This window comes from Amyelois transitella, chromosome 14 (assembly GCF_032362555.1).
Source record: "Amyelois transitella isolate CPQ chromosome 14, ilAmyTran1.1, whole genome shotgun sequence".
NCBI lineage: Eukaryota > Metazoa > Arthropoda > Insecta > Lepidoptera > Pyralidae > Amyelois > Amyelois transitella.
The window spans coordinates 255,627-273,500 of record NC_083517.1 but is presented as its reverse complement, the minus strand read 5'-3'; the positions used below and the strand labels follow the sequence as shown (position 1 = coordinate 273,500).

Here is a 17,874-nt window from a genome sequence, read left to right as displayed (position 1 = left end):
ATATGGCTCTCACGCTATTTAGGGGCGTTATGGTGAGACTAACTCGGGGCTTCGCACACGGAATTCATATATAATACCTTTTTTACTCATAAAGAACTGATCGAAATCGCAAACTCAATAGCTTGTGTCAAGCACACATTCAGCTTTTGTAGCGACAAATGGTACACGATGAGTTTAAAAAGCGACTGACAAAAAATCATACATACATATACATACATAAAATCACACCTCTTTCCCGGAGGGGTAGGCAGAGACTTCCTCTTTCCACTTGCCACGATCACTGCAAACTTCCTTCGCTTCATCCACATTCATAACTATCTTCATGCAAGCTCGGCGGTTTCGGGTACTTTTGACCTGACCCTTTACCAGGACGTCCTTAATTTGATCAAGATACGTTAGTCTAGGTCTTCCCACTCCGACCTTTCCCTCCACACTCTCCTTGTATTACATATTATCATGTTTCCATCCCTTACGGGGATTACCCCGATTACTGTTGGCCCTCATTACAAGGCCAACAGTCTCTTAAAGACTAAAACTGAAAGGCCATGTCCAGATGTATGGCCTGAAGATGAATTAAGATTAAAATGGTATCAGGTAGCTAGCCCATCGCTTAAAAGAAGAGTCTCAAGTTTAGTTGCCTATCCCTTAGTCGCTTACAACATTCACGAGAAAGAGATGGAGTGGTCCCATTCCAAAGTGCAGGGAACCACACGGCACTCAATCTAGACAAAAATTCACACTGTAACTATCTATACTAATATTATAAAGCTGACGAGTTTGTATGTTTGTTTGAACGCGCTAATCTCAGGCACTACTGGTTCGAATTGAAAAATTCTTTTTGTGTTTAGTAGACCATCTATCGAGGAAGGATAAAGGCTATTTATCATCACGCTGCAACAATTAGGAGCGAAGAAATAATGGAAAATGTGAAAAAAGGAGGCTTGAGGGCTTCAATGATGCCCAAAATAACTATTCCACGCGGACGAAGTCGCGGGCACAGCTAGTATTAAATAGTTTGAGAACATAACTAAGTATTTTTACAATTTTCGAAAATATGTAAAGGCTGCTCCATAAAATAGCCTGCCCCGCTCATGCGGCTCGTATGAAAATTGCACTCGGACGGAATTGCAACATTTATATTTAAATTGCATTCAAACCGCGCCGTCATTTCACGAATTTCATTTATACCTCTCGGTTCAGGAAACAGGAAACAATTATAGTTAAAAAAAAATATGGTCGCGTCAGACAAACAAAACGTTTTAATATATCCCTCTGTCACTTCTGTCTGGTATATAAAATCAAGAAGAGTCTGGGGTGTCATTGATTTTATAAACCAACAATGACAGTTTATTTATATACTTACAAGCAACCCACGCTACGCCAGGTAGCATTTATAGATATAAACCTTTCTCAGAAAATCCTCTATTCTCATCTCAAAAAAAAAAACAAAATCCGATAACACCTTCCCGAGATTAGCGCATATATACAGACAGAGAAAATAGGGGGACTTTCTACCTAATATGTAGTAGCAGTGATTAAGTGATTTGCAACTAACTGTTGCCCGTGACTTCGTTCACCTTAAAATGCACTGACAGACAGAGCCAACAGTCTTGAAAAGACTGAAAGGCCACGTTCAGCTATTTAGCATAATGATAGAATTGAGATTCAAATAGTGACAGGTTGCTAGCCTGTCGCCTAAAAAAGAATCCCAAGTTTGTAAGCATATCCCTTAGTCGCCTTTTACGACATCCATGGGAAAGAGATGGAGTGGTCCTATTCTTTTTTTTATTGATGCCGGGAACCACACGGAAACATATATGTACATATCTCCAAATATATATATATATATATATATATATAATAGTCGAAATGAGAAAACTCCTCCTTTTTTTAAAGTCGGTTAATAAAAGAGGTATATTTTGACTTCAACAAAAACGGAAACATTTGCTCCCGTGTCTAACAACAACCAGTGAATCGTGTGTGATCCGGGATAATGTGCGAATAGCCCTTTATGCCGAGTGGGAGGCCATTAATAAGGTTTCTTTTTGCTGTTTAGCCTGTTAGTGACCCTTATTAGCACAAAGGGTTCGATGTCACATGTTTTCTCCTAGAAGTCGTGTTTAGAAACTTATGGAGAGAGACTTTAACCATCAAAATATTTTCTAGCAGCGATTTTTTTTGTGAACATTGTCTTTTTGTTTCTCGTAAAATGGAACCAACCTGTATGAACCTTTAAAGACCTAGAACGTATCTTGAACAAATTAACGTCCTTGTAAAGGGTCAGGTCAAAAGTACCCGAAACCGCCGAGCTTGCATGAAGACAGTTATGAATGTGGATGAAGCGAAGGAATATGCAGAGATCGTGGCAAGTGGAATGAGGTAGTCTCTGCCTACCCCTCCGGGAAAGAGGCGTGATTTTATGTATGTATGTATGTTTGTATGAAATGGAATGAAATCATTTTTTATTTGAATAAATTGGGGATATATAGGAAACTGGCCTATTGAACAAAATTCGTTTATATTTTGCGTGCAAATTGTTATTTTTTTTATCTTGTGTGTTTGCAAAAATACTTTGCATATGTTACAGTCATAGACACATAAAATATTTAAATTTATTTGTCATCAAGAAATTTAAATAGATTCTCATTGGAATGAAAAAAACTAACAGTAACTTCGATTAATTTATTATGTATAACGAATTCTCAAGGCCTGAGAACATTTTGATATGCTTAGATTTTTCGATTATTACAACAATAATTCAATTTCTAACAATAATAATCAACTAGTAGGGATAACTGGAGCGGGTGTTCACTCGGTAGATTCCAGAAGAACATCTGAAATAAAAAGGAAAGTTTCTTATTACTTTTTCTTTATTTATTATTTCCTTACTTTTTCCTAGAAGACTATATCAAAGTTATATGTCATACTGTTTACAATTATCAATTCTTCTTTGTCTTGGCATAAATCCCGGTAACATCCTAACCTCTGCAGAGAAGCCTTGGGTGAGAGGAACCAGAATCCTGCATTAACCCAGGTTTAACACGAAGCGACTCCCGTCTGATCTTCTCACCTTTGCAGGGGAACCTAACCCGTATTGGATCGATCATAGTTACATATCCAATTGCCTGAATGTGCAGGTTTCCTCATTACGTTTACCCTTTCCTTAAAAGCATTGGTAAGTATTCAAACTAATGTACATATCTTCAGAAATAGTCATCGGCACGGCCGAGATAGGATTTGAACCTGTGCCTTTAAGCGTATCACGCATTTTAACTGGGCACCTTACCGATTCGACCACTAACGTACCAAAAGCACTGGATAAATATACGTTATCCCTTATCCACCTTCCACGACATCCATTAGAAATAGACGGAGTTGTCCTTTTCTTAAGTACAAAGCACACCACGGCACGGCTTATTAAAAATACACAAATATAAAAAATTGCCGTGTGGTTCCCGGCACCAATAAAAAAAAGAATAGGACCACTCCATCTCGTGCCCATGGAAGTCGTAAAAGGCGACTAAGGGATAGGCTTATAAACTTGGGATTCTTCTTTAAGGCGATGGACTAGCAACCCGTCACTATTTGAATCTCAATTCTATCATTAAGCCAAACAGCTGAACGTGGCCTATCAATCTTTTCACGACTGTTGGCTCTGTCTACCCCGTAAGGGATTAAGACGTGATCATATGTATATGTATGTAAATATAAAAAAATCTACTCACGGCGTTTTAATCAACTCATTTCCCCCCATCGGCAAATAAGCGCCACGACAGCGGTCCAAGTTCTTCTGGCGTATAGTTCTGCAGCACCTGGCATTGAACGTGTTATCCCTGATGGAGGCCACGAAGTACAGCCACGCCCTGTTGTGGCTGCAGGCGTCGTTGCCCCAGCACCCAGGCTGGGAACCGCCTCCGTTGGGGAAGAAGTCGGCGTGGCCGATCTGAACGCCCAGGCCGTTGGAAGACCCGTCAGTGTGGATGACCTCGACGTAGTTCGCGTCAGTGCTGGTCAGTCGGACGTTGCTCATTGACGGATCCAGTGCTGGAATAGGTTTGAAGGTTTCCAGATTATGTATGTATGAATGTTGCTTATTTGCAATTGTTATTACAAGGTGCTTGGGGCTCTCTGAATGTGCTACAATGTACATATGGTGACGTCTATATCCCTTGCGGGGTAGACAGAGCCAACAGTCTTGAAAAGACTGAATGGCCACGTTCAGCTATTTGGCTTAATGATAGAATTGAGCTACAAATAGTGACAGGTTGCCAGTCCATCGCCTAAAAAAGAATCCCAAGTTTGTAAGCCTATCCCTTAATCGACTTTTACGACATCCATGGGAAAGAGATGGAGTTGTCATATTCTTTTTTGTATTGGTGCCGGGAACCACACGGCACTGCCGGCAACCACACGGCACAACTACAATGTACTATTAAATAGTCAGTAGTGAATCACCCATCCATCAATGATGCCCAAAATAACTGTTCCACGCGGACGAAGTCACAGGGCACAGCTAGTCTTTTACATATACAGAAGATATACCTGTGATCCTGGCGACTCGTCCAAGTCTCCTGCCAGCGACGCCAACCACATGAGCTCCAAGGTTAAATCCCACTAGATGAAGGGACGCTGGGTTTATGTTCTGCAAGGCCAGGAAGCCAGCCATATACTCGCCGACACTGAGCACAGAGTTCTGGGCTAGAGAGTACGACAACGACGCGATAATAGACCAATCCACGGCTATCACATTGACATTTTGACTCTCTAGAAGTTCTGCAACAAAAATTAGGTACATGATTGTTTTAAATTAGATTTGGCACCGTCTGTGATGCAGTCCCGGGTTCTCGGTCAGGGCATGATGAGAATCAATCCAAAAGGTTTTGGCTGCAAAGGTTGATGCCGCTCCACTGACATTCGGACTTAATGTATGAAGACAACTTACTTTTACGCCATACTGTGATCATTTTATATGCTCATTTAGAGCAATATACTTGACGCTTATGTTTACATATCTGTATTAGCGTTCTCGGTAACCGCTCTAGGGATTTCGTTGAAATTTGAAATATAGGTATATTTCTTCCCATATTTTCACCCAAAAACATTTACCATATAAAATGGTCACAAGATAACGATAATTTCGGCGCGGCGACTGGTCCCCTGATTGCTGAGTTGGCCAGCGATTCGGCTTTAAAGTCGATGAGCCTGGCTTCGATCCCTGGCCTGGGAAATTATTTTTCTTCGCCATTCTTTTCGTGGGATTTGTTTGGGATGGTGTTATTTTTATTTAACTACTTTTTATGGTCCACTGAGCACGGCTCGGTCACCCAGGAACTTACTTGTACTAGTCGTGAGTACATTGACGCTCTTAACTTATACAAATCTATTTATCCATCTATCATTGCTAAGGATATGGAATAATTTATTAGTTACCTCTTCTCAGGTCAGGGTTGAGAGAAGTCTGATAGGATTCCTCATGACCGTGCACAATCACAACCGTGGTCACCCCCTGTATGATGTCAGAACTCTGAGTGGTCAAGCTCATTTGCTGGCCGTTCACTCGGCTGAAAATCAATCAATGTCATCAATCAATAGGGGGAAGTCCCCCAGTGGCGGACACCTAAGGTTATTTCAAAATAAAACATAAAATATTTAAGGAATGTTTATAAAATTATGACTTATATTAGATAACAAAGTTAGAAATCAAATTAATTTAACAAAAAAAAATAATGAATACTATCAAACAAACTTTGGTAACAAAAAACATAATTTTAAAAAGTGGCACCTAGTACCGGACGAATATTTGTGCACGCAACTGACACCAGTTTCATCACAGTTATAAATTCTTGAGGGTGTGAATGTTGTACTGTTTCATCAGCTTTTCAAGGTTGTCGTAGAAGAGATCCACTCGTGGTTTGTTAAATCCTACGGGGCGCATCATGCTTGTCGATTCCGGCGTTCTCAACGAAATGTCAGAATGCCTTTTCATGAAGTCGTAATTTTTTATTGCGACTTTTATTTCAAACCACATGCCACTATATATACATATTTAACATTTTTATGATATTTTTTCTTAATAGGTATATGTAAAATCGCTTGTGACTTGTCCCCCACACGAATATGTTCTACAATAGATTGACACATTTTGAACCTGTATGAATTAACGCTCGTACGTGCAATACTGAGGTACAGGATGTTTTTTTTTTCTCGACCGTGAAAAAAGTCTTTCTTATTTTACCGACCAGTACTTTTTTACAGTAGCAGTCCATCTTACTAATATTATAACTATACGAAAGTTGTGCGGATGTGTTGTGTGTTTGTTACTCTTTCACGCAAAATCGATTGGACGGAATGAAATTTAGTACACGTATAGAACACAATCTGAAATAACATATAGGGATATCTCGATTTTCCCGAAATGACAAATGCCCCGAGGTGACAAAAATATACATAACTTGCTTTTACACGCAGGTCATAATAATTTAGGATCGAAGATAAAAGACAACAATTTGTTTTATTAAGAAAAGCACATTTAACTTAATAAAAAGATAACTTACAAACGATGCTATGTTATTTATATAATAGGTATACCTACATTCCAACAAATATTATAAATGCGAGTGTGAGTTTATTTGTTTGCTTGTTACCTCTTCACGGGTAACCTACTAAATTAATGTTCTTGAAATATTCACGTATATATAATTTAGAGTCTGGAAAAGGACATAGGGTGTAATCCTGCTAAAAATTATAGTTCCCGTCGGATTTGCTAAAAACGTGTATTCTTTTTGATTGATTGATTTTTGTAGTAGGTAGTACTTATTTCGTCACTTTTTTGTAAGATAGCGTTAAATTAAATTCGTCACTTTTTGTAGATCTCGCTAAATTGACGCGGGCGAAGCTGCCAGTAGAATTACTATACAAATAAAACACAATCAGAACGGACAGTTAATTTTTTTTCTAAAATTTGTTATTTTAGAAAAAAAAAGAAATGAACTTGATGAACACTGAATGTCATACCACAGCCTAAAAAATTTGGCATGTCGATTTCCCGAAATTCAAAAATTACGATGAAAATGTGTTGGTAAGTTTACCTGTTGTATAAATAATATCTGTTGAACTCGCCATTTCTATGGAAGCTCGGAGTTGTGTCATCGGAGTCACCGGTAGCTATAGCTGTAACAATTATAGTCTGTATCGAAAAATCCTTATAATTCAATTAATTAAATTAATCATAACTTATTTTAAGCACTATTGATAGATAGAGAAACTGATACGACATAATCCTTGGTCGCCAAACGTTTTATCATGAGATTCGCTGCGATAAATACAACTTGTGAATTTTCAAGGCAAGAGTGAATTGGTATTATTTGAGCTTGCGTGGTGCGCGCTTGGGCCCCATCTTCATTAGCAGACCAGGCAGGCTGAGACGTCAAAATTAATATTAGCATATACAATAATCCTACTACTATTATAAAGGCGAAAGTTTGTATGGATGTTTGTTACTCTTTCACGCAAAAACTACTGAACCGATTACCATGAAATTTGGTATGTAGGTAGCTGAAGACCCAGAATAACACATAGGCTACTTTTTATCCCAGAGTTCCCGCGGGATTGATAGGGTTTCCATGCGGACGAAGTCGCGGGCGGCCTCTAGTACACATATATTTTTTATTTATGTGCACTAGTTTTATTGCTGATCGATGCTCTTGCGGTGAGGGAAAACATCGTGAGGAAACGACACCTACACAGGTATACCAATAATCCCCTGCAAAGCTTGGGGCTTCAGACAGGAGTCGCTTCGTGTCAAGATCAGAGCTAGGTACCCAGTCCAGCACCCATAGCGTAGCACGCGCGACTCCGTGTTTATCGCGCGAAAAACTATTTTCACTTTTTATCATGACATGAAACGGGACAGCGATAAATTTTCGCGCGATAAAAACGGCGTCGCGAAGTTTGAATTTGAATTTGCTGGATCGTTGTCATGGGTTCTCGGTCCCTAGTCCAGAGACGAGACGACACAACCGGCACTAACGCCAGGAGGATGATGATCAATCAATCATTACATTTTTATTTTTCAAAAACAGCTTACATGATACTATTAGTAATAAAAGTATTCCATTTTTTTTTTAACATTTGGAACTTCGTCTACCCGGCCAGCTACGGGATTATCTGAAGCTTGAACACCCTAAAACCACACGATGACGACGCCTACCGCTTGTTGCCCGGAGCAAGGGCTACCCTCACCCCCATTTCCAGCGGCTACTACCACGGAGCGGCCAGCGGGGTGACCCGTAGGCCTTCAATTCTACCGGCTAGGGCACAAACGCGCCTTCAACCCAGGGCCGCTTCGCCAGGCAGCGGATTCCCGTTTCCCCCACCCGACCGGCCCTTATTCTATGAGTATTTGCTTCCTGCCTATAGGTTACAAATCTATACTAATATTATAAAGCTGAAAGTTTGTTTGTTTGAACGCGCTAATCTCAGAAACTACTGGTTCGAATTGAAAAATTATTTTTAATAGAGCATTTATCGAGGCTATATAACATCCCGTTGCAACTATTAGGAGCAAAGAAATAATGGAAAATGTGAAAAAAGGGGGAAAATTATTCATCCTTGAGGGCTTCAATGATGCCCAAAATAACTATTCCACGCGGACGAAGTCGCGGGCACAGCTAGTGACATGATAAAAGACAAAATCCATCCGTTTATAAGTCACTTACCCAAAGCTATTGCTAATACGAAAACGCTCCTAATCATTATAATTTTTCACCACTACACCGCTTAATAGACTTTTTAATAGATTGTGTATGTGTGTTTGTTTTGACGCAGTATTTATATGAAGACTGATTAAAAATGATCGTGTTTTGATTGTGACACATCTGATAATGAGATAATTATCATCAAAGGGAAATGTGCCGCCAAAATAAATGTAGGCACATCCGTTTTCTGTGAAATTTAGACTTTAGCTATGAATGTATTGATACTCTGTAATTCGGTAAGTAAAGTTTTGTAAGCCTTACAACTGTAAAAAAATTAACACTTATTTTCATCTGTAAAGATGGCCGTAAAGGAGTGTCGGAATAATAGTCCGTGGAATAAGAAGAAGCCTTCTTTTTTAAAGTAATATATGCATATTTTCAATTACGATAAATCGTTATTATTTTCGTAATGGCGGATGTGGTTTATTACCATAAGCGTCCTTGCAATTTACGTATTGGTAATGATTATTTTATCTGAGTATTATTCAATTAGTAACATTAGAAAGTACCATTAGAAAAAGCGGAGGTAACCACCAATATTTTTTTTTGGAATACGACTTCCCGCAGTTTAAAGAAGTAAAAGTTCGTGAAACCGTTTGAAAGTATAGTGCTAGAGTAATGCTTTGAAATTAATTAAAAGAATAAAATTAAAAAAAGTAAACTTAGCGAATTCTCTTTCCACGAAAATGACCAAGAATTTTAAATTTCTATTAAATATTACTAACAGTGAATGTTTTTTTTTAAACTGCTGTGTTGTTTCTGATAGGGTACTCTACTTTTCCTTTTTCTATCTGGTTTTGTATGAGGCCACTAAAGATACAAGTACAATATTTTATTTTTTTCTCAATTGCTGTCTTAAGAACTGTAGTTTTATTTGTACCGAGTTATCACAAAAAGTAAACAAAAAAGTTCATGAAATGTTACACCCAAATAGAACAAACATACATACATAATGAACGTCGATGGTCTAATCGGTAAGATGCCCGGTTAAAATGCGTGATACGCAGAAAGGCACAAGTTCGAATCCCACCTCGACTATGTACTTATCAATGACTATTTTCGAAGTTATGTACATTAGTTTAAATAATAACCGATGCTCTTACGGTGAGGGGAAACATCGTGAGGAACCCTGCACATTCAGGCAACTGGATGTGTAACCATGATTGATCCGATACGGGTTAGGTTTACCTGCATAGGTTGCGGAGGTGTCAGATATTAGTCGTTTCGTGTAAAACCTGACTCACCCAATCCAGGATCCATAGTTAAAGGCATCCCCCTCTTCAGGGTGATGAGGATGCAACCGGGACCAGGTGGAAGAAGAATAGACATACGTACATAAATATAGTCACGTCTATTCCGTTGCAGTGTAGACAAAGCCAACAGGCTTGAAAATACTAAAAGGGCACGTTCAACTGTATGGCTTGATGATAGAATGGAAATCTATACTAATATTATAAAGCTGAAGAGTTTGCTTGTTTGTTTGAACGCGCTAATCTCAGGAACTACTGGTTCGAATTAAAAAAATATTTTTGTGTTGAATAGACCATTTATCGAGGAAAGCTTTAGGCTATATAACATCATGCTGCAACTATGAGTAGCGAAGAAATAATGGAGAATGTGAAAAAAATCGGGAAAAATTATTCATCCTTGAGGGCTTCAATGATGCCCAAAATAACTATTCCACGCGGACGAAGTCGCGGGCACAGCTAGTTGAAAATAAACATGGAATTCTTATCGTACGCGATGAGCTAGCAACCTGTCACTATTTGAATCTCAATACCATCATAAAACCATACCTACAGCTTAACATGGCCCTTTAGTCTTTTCAAGGCAGTTGGCTCTGTCTACTCCTCAAGGGATGAAGGTATGTAAGTCACACACAAAGCCAGTTAATATCATAGAATGATTAAATCGTGAAACTAATTTTAATTAGCTAATAATAAAAAGTAGGCCGGGGACCTCCCTTAAATCTTATCAGAATTAATTACCTTTATCTGTTTAGCGATCTCGAAGGTCATTACCTCCAAGGTCAGTCAGCTTGTCTTCATGCGCAAATCGTAAATGTTGGTTGAGGCAATGTTACCTTATTTCTTTTTGTCACGGGAAAAACTATAGCTATCCCGTTTCACGTAATAATAAAAGGCAAGGTGCCGTGTGGTTCCCGGCACCAATAGCAAAAAAGAACAGGACCACTCCATCTCTTTACCATGGATGTCGTAAAAGGTGACTAAGGCATATGCTTATGAGATTTGGATTCTTCTTTTAGGCGATATACTAGCAATCTATCACTATCGGATCTCAATTCTATCAATAAGCCAAACAACTGAACGTGGCTCAGTCTTTTTTTTTGTTCACTGTTGGCTCTATCTACCCCGTAAGGGATATAGACATGATAATATGTATGTATGTTAATTTTATTTCAATAAGCGTGCAAATAATGTATTCCCATATTTGCACATTTTATAAACAAATATTGAATCACGATATCTTTATTCCTCGTAAAAGGCTAAAGGACATTTAAAACAAATATAACCGGATTTCGAAGAAGTGTTACACATTATATTAAAGCAGTAGATAGATACATACATACATATGGTCACGTCTATATCCCTTGCGGGGTAGACAGAGCCAACAGTCTTGAAAATTCTGAATGGCCACGTTCAGCTATTCGGCTTAATGATAGAATTGAGATTCAAATAGTGACAGGTTGCTAGACCATCGCCTAAAAAAGAATCCCTAGTTTGTAAGACTATCCCTTAGTCGCCTTTTACGACATCCATGGGAAATAGATGGAGTGGCCCTATTCTTTTTTGTATTGGTGCCGGGAACCACACGTCATTACCACAATAGATAGAAAGATAGATAATTCATTTATTTGATTTGTTACGCACAATTTACAATTACATATGCAATACAAATTGATTAGAGTGTGACTTGCAGCAATACAAAAAATAGGTATCTACTTATCAGGAAAAATATTCTAGACCAGCTTTTGACCGCGACTTCGTTGACAATGTCTCATCCCCTATTCCAATCCTTTTTTTTTCGCATTAATGTTTATGTTCTTCCTCAGCTTCAACTCTATCTCTGTACCAAAGTTCATTAAAATCGGTTCCGCAGTTAAGGCGTGAAAATATAACAGACATACAAAGTTAATTTCGATTTCTTTTTATATTATGGTGATTATTTCGTTATTTTTTTTTCATGGATTTTTATATTTTCTATTCAGTTTTAGACATCACGTGGAATACAGAAATGACCATATTCTAGCGGAAAAAAACATTAATAAAACTAAACTTAATCATGTTTAATAACTTATCTATCATTTAATCAGACTTTATTTTTAAATAAATATAACTTACAATTGGTTCCGTATATTAATTACAAGAATATTTTAATAATTAATAGTTAATTAAAGTTTAATTTCTAATCTGCAACAGATGCCGCCGATTTGGTTAACCTAAAAATTGGCATATATTTATATACAGCCAACTCACAACTTGAAATATAACTCGAAATATTATAGTTTCTCTTATTATTTTGTAATTTGTCGCCACCCCACACAATATCAATGACAAACCATTGGATTGTGTAAATGAAATAATGTCCCAATAACACATATAGAACTAATAAAAACAGTTTGAATCTACTAAAAAGCTTCAAAATCGGGTATAAGTATTGTCCTTGTAGTAACGCGTGGACGCTCCTGAAAGGCAGAAATTAATATTAAAATGTATGGCAGTTGGTCCATAGTTTAGTAAATAATAAAAAATAATAAATATATACGGGACAAGTTACACTGATTGAGTTAGCCTCGAAGTAAGTTCGAGACTTGTGTTACGAGATACTTACTCAACGATACTATATTTTATAATAAATACTCATATAGATAAACATCCAAGACCCAGGTCAATCAGAAAAAGTCTTTTCTCATCATGTCCTGACCGCGATTCGATGATAGAATAGATTTATTTCGAAAAATTGGATACAAAGTATCACTTATTGACTTCCTATAATCTACTATCGTTTCCAAAGCCCATGTGTAGAAGAAGCGGCGGAACAAACTATACTGCAGCATTTTCACCATAAATTTTCAAATGTTAACTTTCGTACGATTCTATACGAGAGATGAATTGTAAACTAAAACTCGTAAATTCTGTAAGTTTATAAATTTACGGAAATGTGGAAGTAAAATAAAACAATTCGTCTTTCGTTCAGAATTTTACGAAAGTTTATAGACCTTCCAGGAAATTTATACACTTGCGGTTCTTATTATTTTCCGATGGCATAGACATGTACAGTATTTTACAATGAGCGATAAAGACGGATGACCCCCTGTTTATACAAGCCAAAGCCATAGCGGGGTTAAATGTCTCTGCAGGTGACTGTACATTTAAATTTAGCACTATTGCTTTGCCAGATCCATATGTCAACCACATTAGTGTTGGGACCATCTCGTCTCTACATACACCGCCAGAAGAACCTATATGGACGACTTATGACTAAAGTTTCAATTTATATGTAGTTAGAAAATAAAGTGACATACGTACATTACATACATATATATCCCTTGCGGGGTAGACAGAGCCACGTAAATGTTATTGCCACCAGAAATTGGCGCAGGAGCGAGCACAAGGTTAAGTGAACTATTTCGTAAACACTTACACAGATATATATGCTCCTAGAAAAACAAACATGATGGTCAGTCCAAGATTATGGTCTTTCGGCCTCCTCCTGGGACAGAGGAGCAGGTCCAGCGTCACGACTACCAAGGAGACTGTATGCATGCTGTGCTGAGTCCAAAAGGCGGCCATTTCATCCACTTCCACTGGTGCTATTAGCTCCCTATCCTTGTTCCAGAGGATCCAGAATAGTACGTCTGAAAACTTAGAAAAATTCTAGGATAAGACTCTAAAAAGTAGTAAATAATTTTAGTGTTCTGTCTATTTGAATACTGAGCTATGTTCATTTTATTTGCATAAAATAGAGTACAACAATGTCTTTAATTTATAAAACGAATCATAACTTATTGTACATAACATAAGTGGTACATAAAAATACATTAAAAATAACGATATACAAGTGCGGACTTATCCCTGTGAGGGATTTCTTCCAGTCAACCAGGTAATTCAAAGAAACATATTATGTTAAGGGATAGTAGCTACAGCTAGGTTTATTATTACGGGACACTTCATATCACTTATTAATTGTCATATATTTTGGTTTAATAACATTACTTAAAACTAAGTTTACGGCTGCTTCCAAAGCGTCAGTGCAGAAGAAGCGGTAACAAACTGCACTGCAGCATTTTCTTTTACAACATCAACGTTCATAACTATGCAAACTTAAAATAGAAATGTGGACGAGAGAATACATTGTTGTCATTAATTGACTAATACAAAATTTTAATAATAAAAAAAATTGAGAACTAAGGTACTAAGGACGGCCTCTGTGGCGCAGCGGTAGTACGCTTGTCTGTGACATCGGAGGTCCCGGGTTCAAATCCCGGCCAGGGCATGATGAGTAAAGAAATTTTTCTGATTGGCCTGGGTCCTGGACGTTTATCTTTATAAGTATTTTTTATAAAATATAGTATCGTTGAGTTCGTATCTCGTAACACAAATCTCGAACTTACTTCGAGGCTAACTCAATCAGTGTAATTTGTCCCGTATACCTATTTTTAGGCAGTTAGTATCCTAATGTTCTAAAGGTCGTCAGGAGACATTCAGGCAAGTTGTATAACCTGATCCAAATGTGGGTTAGACTTCTCTAGAAGGTTGTGGAGTAAAAAGTTCGTTTCTGATCATGCTCTGGCCGGTATTCAAACCTGGGACCTACTGTATCACAGACAATGTAGTTTGTTCCGCAATGCTGCAGTGTAGTTTGTTCCGCCGCTTCTTCTACACATGCGCTTTGGAAGCGGTAGTAATAATAATTAGATTTAAGTGATGTGACGTCAAATAAGTAATAGCTTGTATCCAATTTTGAAAATAAATCTATTCTATTCTGTTTTATACAATTGAGCACTACCGCTTCGCCATAGAAACCGTTATTTTTTAAAATAAAATGTACACTAACAGTATTTTTTAAAATAAAATGTATATTGCATACATTTTATTTTTTAAAAAGTACTGTTCGTATATTCTAGTTTACATGAGCGTATCCGATGGCAAATACTAGTGTAGTATAACTAATAAACAGGATTCCTGCGAGCATTAATCTCCTTCAAAACTCCACATAGCATTCCCAGTCAGAAACTATTTGAAACACAACCAACTGACGTAGCCACCACGTTGTTTTGGAAACATGGCATTCTGATCCTATATCGTTACAGACAATTTAGAGTATACTAGCTTTTGCCCACAACTTCTTACGCATGTTTACCGCAATAAGAATAGTGACTGTTTCGGAATTAAAATCTATATGTCATTTTTAGAGGCGTTCCTATAATTATAGTAGATACATATATTTTTTTTGTCTCTAAAGAATAGGACTTCTACATTTATTACTGCAACCTGTCTACGCATTATAAGAATATATGAATGACTAGCTGTACCCGCGACTAAGTCCGCGTGGAATAGTTATTTTGGGCATCATTGAAGCTGCTGAAGAATTTTCCCCGTATTTTTCACATTTTCAATTATTTCTTTGCTCCTTATAGTTGCAGCGTGATGTTATATAGCCTAATCGAATAAATCGATAAATGGTCTATTCAACGCAAAATTATTCAATTCGAACTAATTGTTCCTGAGATTAGCGCGTTCAAACAAACAAATAAACAAACAAAATCTTCAGCTTTATAATATTAGTATAAATTTACAATGTCCTTAAGTAAATATGTAATGCGATTCACCAGACACCCTGTATAAAATGTATGAAGTTAGTAGATTTTTTATTATTATTATTTTTTTTACGGGACAAATTACACAGATTGGGTTAGCCTGGAAATAAGTTCGAAACTTGTGTTACGAGAAACTAACTCAACGATACTATATTTTATAATAAATACTTATATGTATAGCAATAGATAAACATCCAAGACCCAGGCCAATCAGAAAAAGTTCTTTTCTCATCATGCCCTGGCCGGAATTCGAACGCGATTAATATTATATGTATGTATATAGTTGCATTAGAAATATAACTTACAGTTGTGGTGGGCAGTAATATGCTCGTGAAACATATACATCGTATCCGGTTCAGAATCCTGACGTGGTGTAACTTTTCTTGTGAACGGAGTTTACGGAATTCACAGTAGACGCTCATTGGTAGATATACAAGACTCAGTAACTGAAAAAAATAATTATATATTACATTTTGATATGACGGCCTCTGTGGCGCAGCGGTAGTACGCTTGTCTGTGACACCGGAGGTCCCGGGTTCGAATCCCGGTCAGGGCATGATGAGAATAGAACTTTTTCTGATTGGCCTGGGTCTTGGATGTTTATCTATATAAGTATTTATTATAAAATATAGCATCGTTGAGTTAGTATCTCGTAACACAAGTCTCGAACTTACATCGGGGCTAACTCAAACTGTGTAATATGTCCAATAAAAAAAAAATTGAATGATTTTTCATGTATTTATTACCTTTTCTTTTCGAAAGAAAATTAAAAATGAATTTTGTCATACAACTCCCCTTTTTTATTTAATTAGGACACTAATTAACCCCAACAACAAATTATTTTTGATATTTATACATATATATGTTTTAAGGGATCGGGATTTATCAGTGCAAGTGGAAGTATGTGGTATCTGCCTACCCCTCCGGGAAAGAGGCGCGATTTCTGTATGTTTTAATAATGAGTAAATAGAAAAACCACAATAATTGAGGTGTCATTCTTTAACACTTACTAAACAACTTTATAAGCTACAATCTTAATATATTTATATTGAAAAAATTAAAAGATATATATCTCTTAATTTTTATAAATAAACTCTTAGACCGATTTTGATGATATTTTTACAATACAAACAGACAATAGCAAGGCTACTAATTTTGGCGTAACATAGGCTATTTTTTTCTCGAAATTCTCACGAGGACCAAGTCCTAAGCAATACTTTCAAGTAACAACAAATTTAGCGAAAATATTACAACTTAAAACACAAACAACATGCTGTTTGAATTCCCGCCAAACAAATATGTAATCAATGCAAACAAAACAAGAACATACATACCTACATACAATCACATCTTTATCCTTTACGAGGTAGACACAAAATAACATTTTGTGCAAATATTCATCACCCACCTCGATAAAAATAAAATTACTTTTTTGACTGTCAATTGTAATCGCCCATTTTTAAACTCGAAAAATTTAAAAATAAACTTACATTAAACCAACACGTGATCAACTTGAACCTTATATCCTGATAGATCCACACCTTAGGAGACTCGGCCTTACGAAAGTCAATACTAAACATGATAATACCGACCACAGACAAATGTAAATACGCCAAACTATACATCCATATTCTAACTTTAGTGAGCGCGTCACTGTTTTTGTACGAAACTGTACTAAACATGTTGGCAACGATTAAAAAAACTAAGATAGTTGCGTCCACCGCGGGTCAAACTGCGCGAATGCACGTAAGATCTGCCACCAATGAGTTTTATTGGTCACATCACTTAAGTATTAACGTCAAATCACTACCAAATCTGAGATCGAAGAATTTGTTAGTAAATTTAACAGTGGCGATAATTTCGTCTAGGTACAGTCTTTTCCGTATCAATCATATACATACATACATATGTACATACATATGATCACGTCCTTATCCCTTACGGGGAGACAGAGCCAACAGTTTTGAAAAGACTTATAAGCCACGTTCAGCTGTTTGGCTTAATGATAGAATTGAGATTCAAATAGTGACGGGTTGCTAACCCATCGCCTAAAAGAAGAATCCCAAGTTTATAGCCTATCCCTTAGTCGCCTTTTATGACATCCATGGGAACGAGATGGAGTGGTCCTAATCTTTTTTTATCAATCATATTTGCATTTTATTTTATTGATTGAAGTGACAACTTTACTGGCCGAGAGATTCGAGGCTGAATTCCATTAACAAGCCGCTCAGCTGAAAGTGGGCCTCGAGACTGTTGGCTCTGTCTACCCCGTAAGAG

At 37.2% G+C, this 17,874-nt stretch overlaps 2 protein-coding genes across 2 annotated transcripts; both read right to left on the bottom strand.

Annotated features, from left to right (window-relative positions):
• Positions 1 to 2,668: 2,668 nt before the first annotated feature.
• Positions 2,669 to 8,866, bottom strand: LOC106129183 (inactive pancreatic lipase-related protein 1). The gene is made up of 6 exons (XM_013327673.2): positions 8,718 to 8,866; positions 7,089 to 7,170; positions 5,431 to 5,561; positions 4,543 to 4,773; positions 3,726 to 4,044; positions 2,669 to 2,834 (listed from the first exon to the last, which is right to left on the bottom strand). The coding sequence occupies exons 1-6, from the start codon at positions 8,752 to 8,754 to the stop codon at positions 2,783 to 2,785; spliced, it is 852 nt and encodes a 283-aa protein (XP_013183127.1). The 5' UTR covers positions 8,755 to 8,866; the 3' UTR covers positions 2,669 to 2,782.
• A 3,178-nt stretch (positions 8,867 to 12,044) lies between these two features.
• On the bottom strand, positions 12,045 to 17,328 carry LOC106129181 (androgen-dependent TFPI-regulating protein). The gene is made up of 4 exons (XM_013327672.2): positions 17,088 to 17,328; positions 15,903 to 16,043; positions 13,422 to 13,642; positions 12,045 to 12,462 (listed from the first exon to the last, which is right to left on the bottom strand). The coding sequence occupies exons 1-4, from the start codon at positions 17,277 to 17,279 to the stop codon at positions 12,183 to 12,185; spliced, it is 834 nt and encodes a 277-aa protein (XP_013183126.2). The 5' UTR covers positions 17,280 to 17,328; the 3' UTR covers positions 12,045 to 12,182.
• Between the last annotated feature and the right edge of the window lie 546 nt (positions 17,329 to 17,874).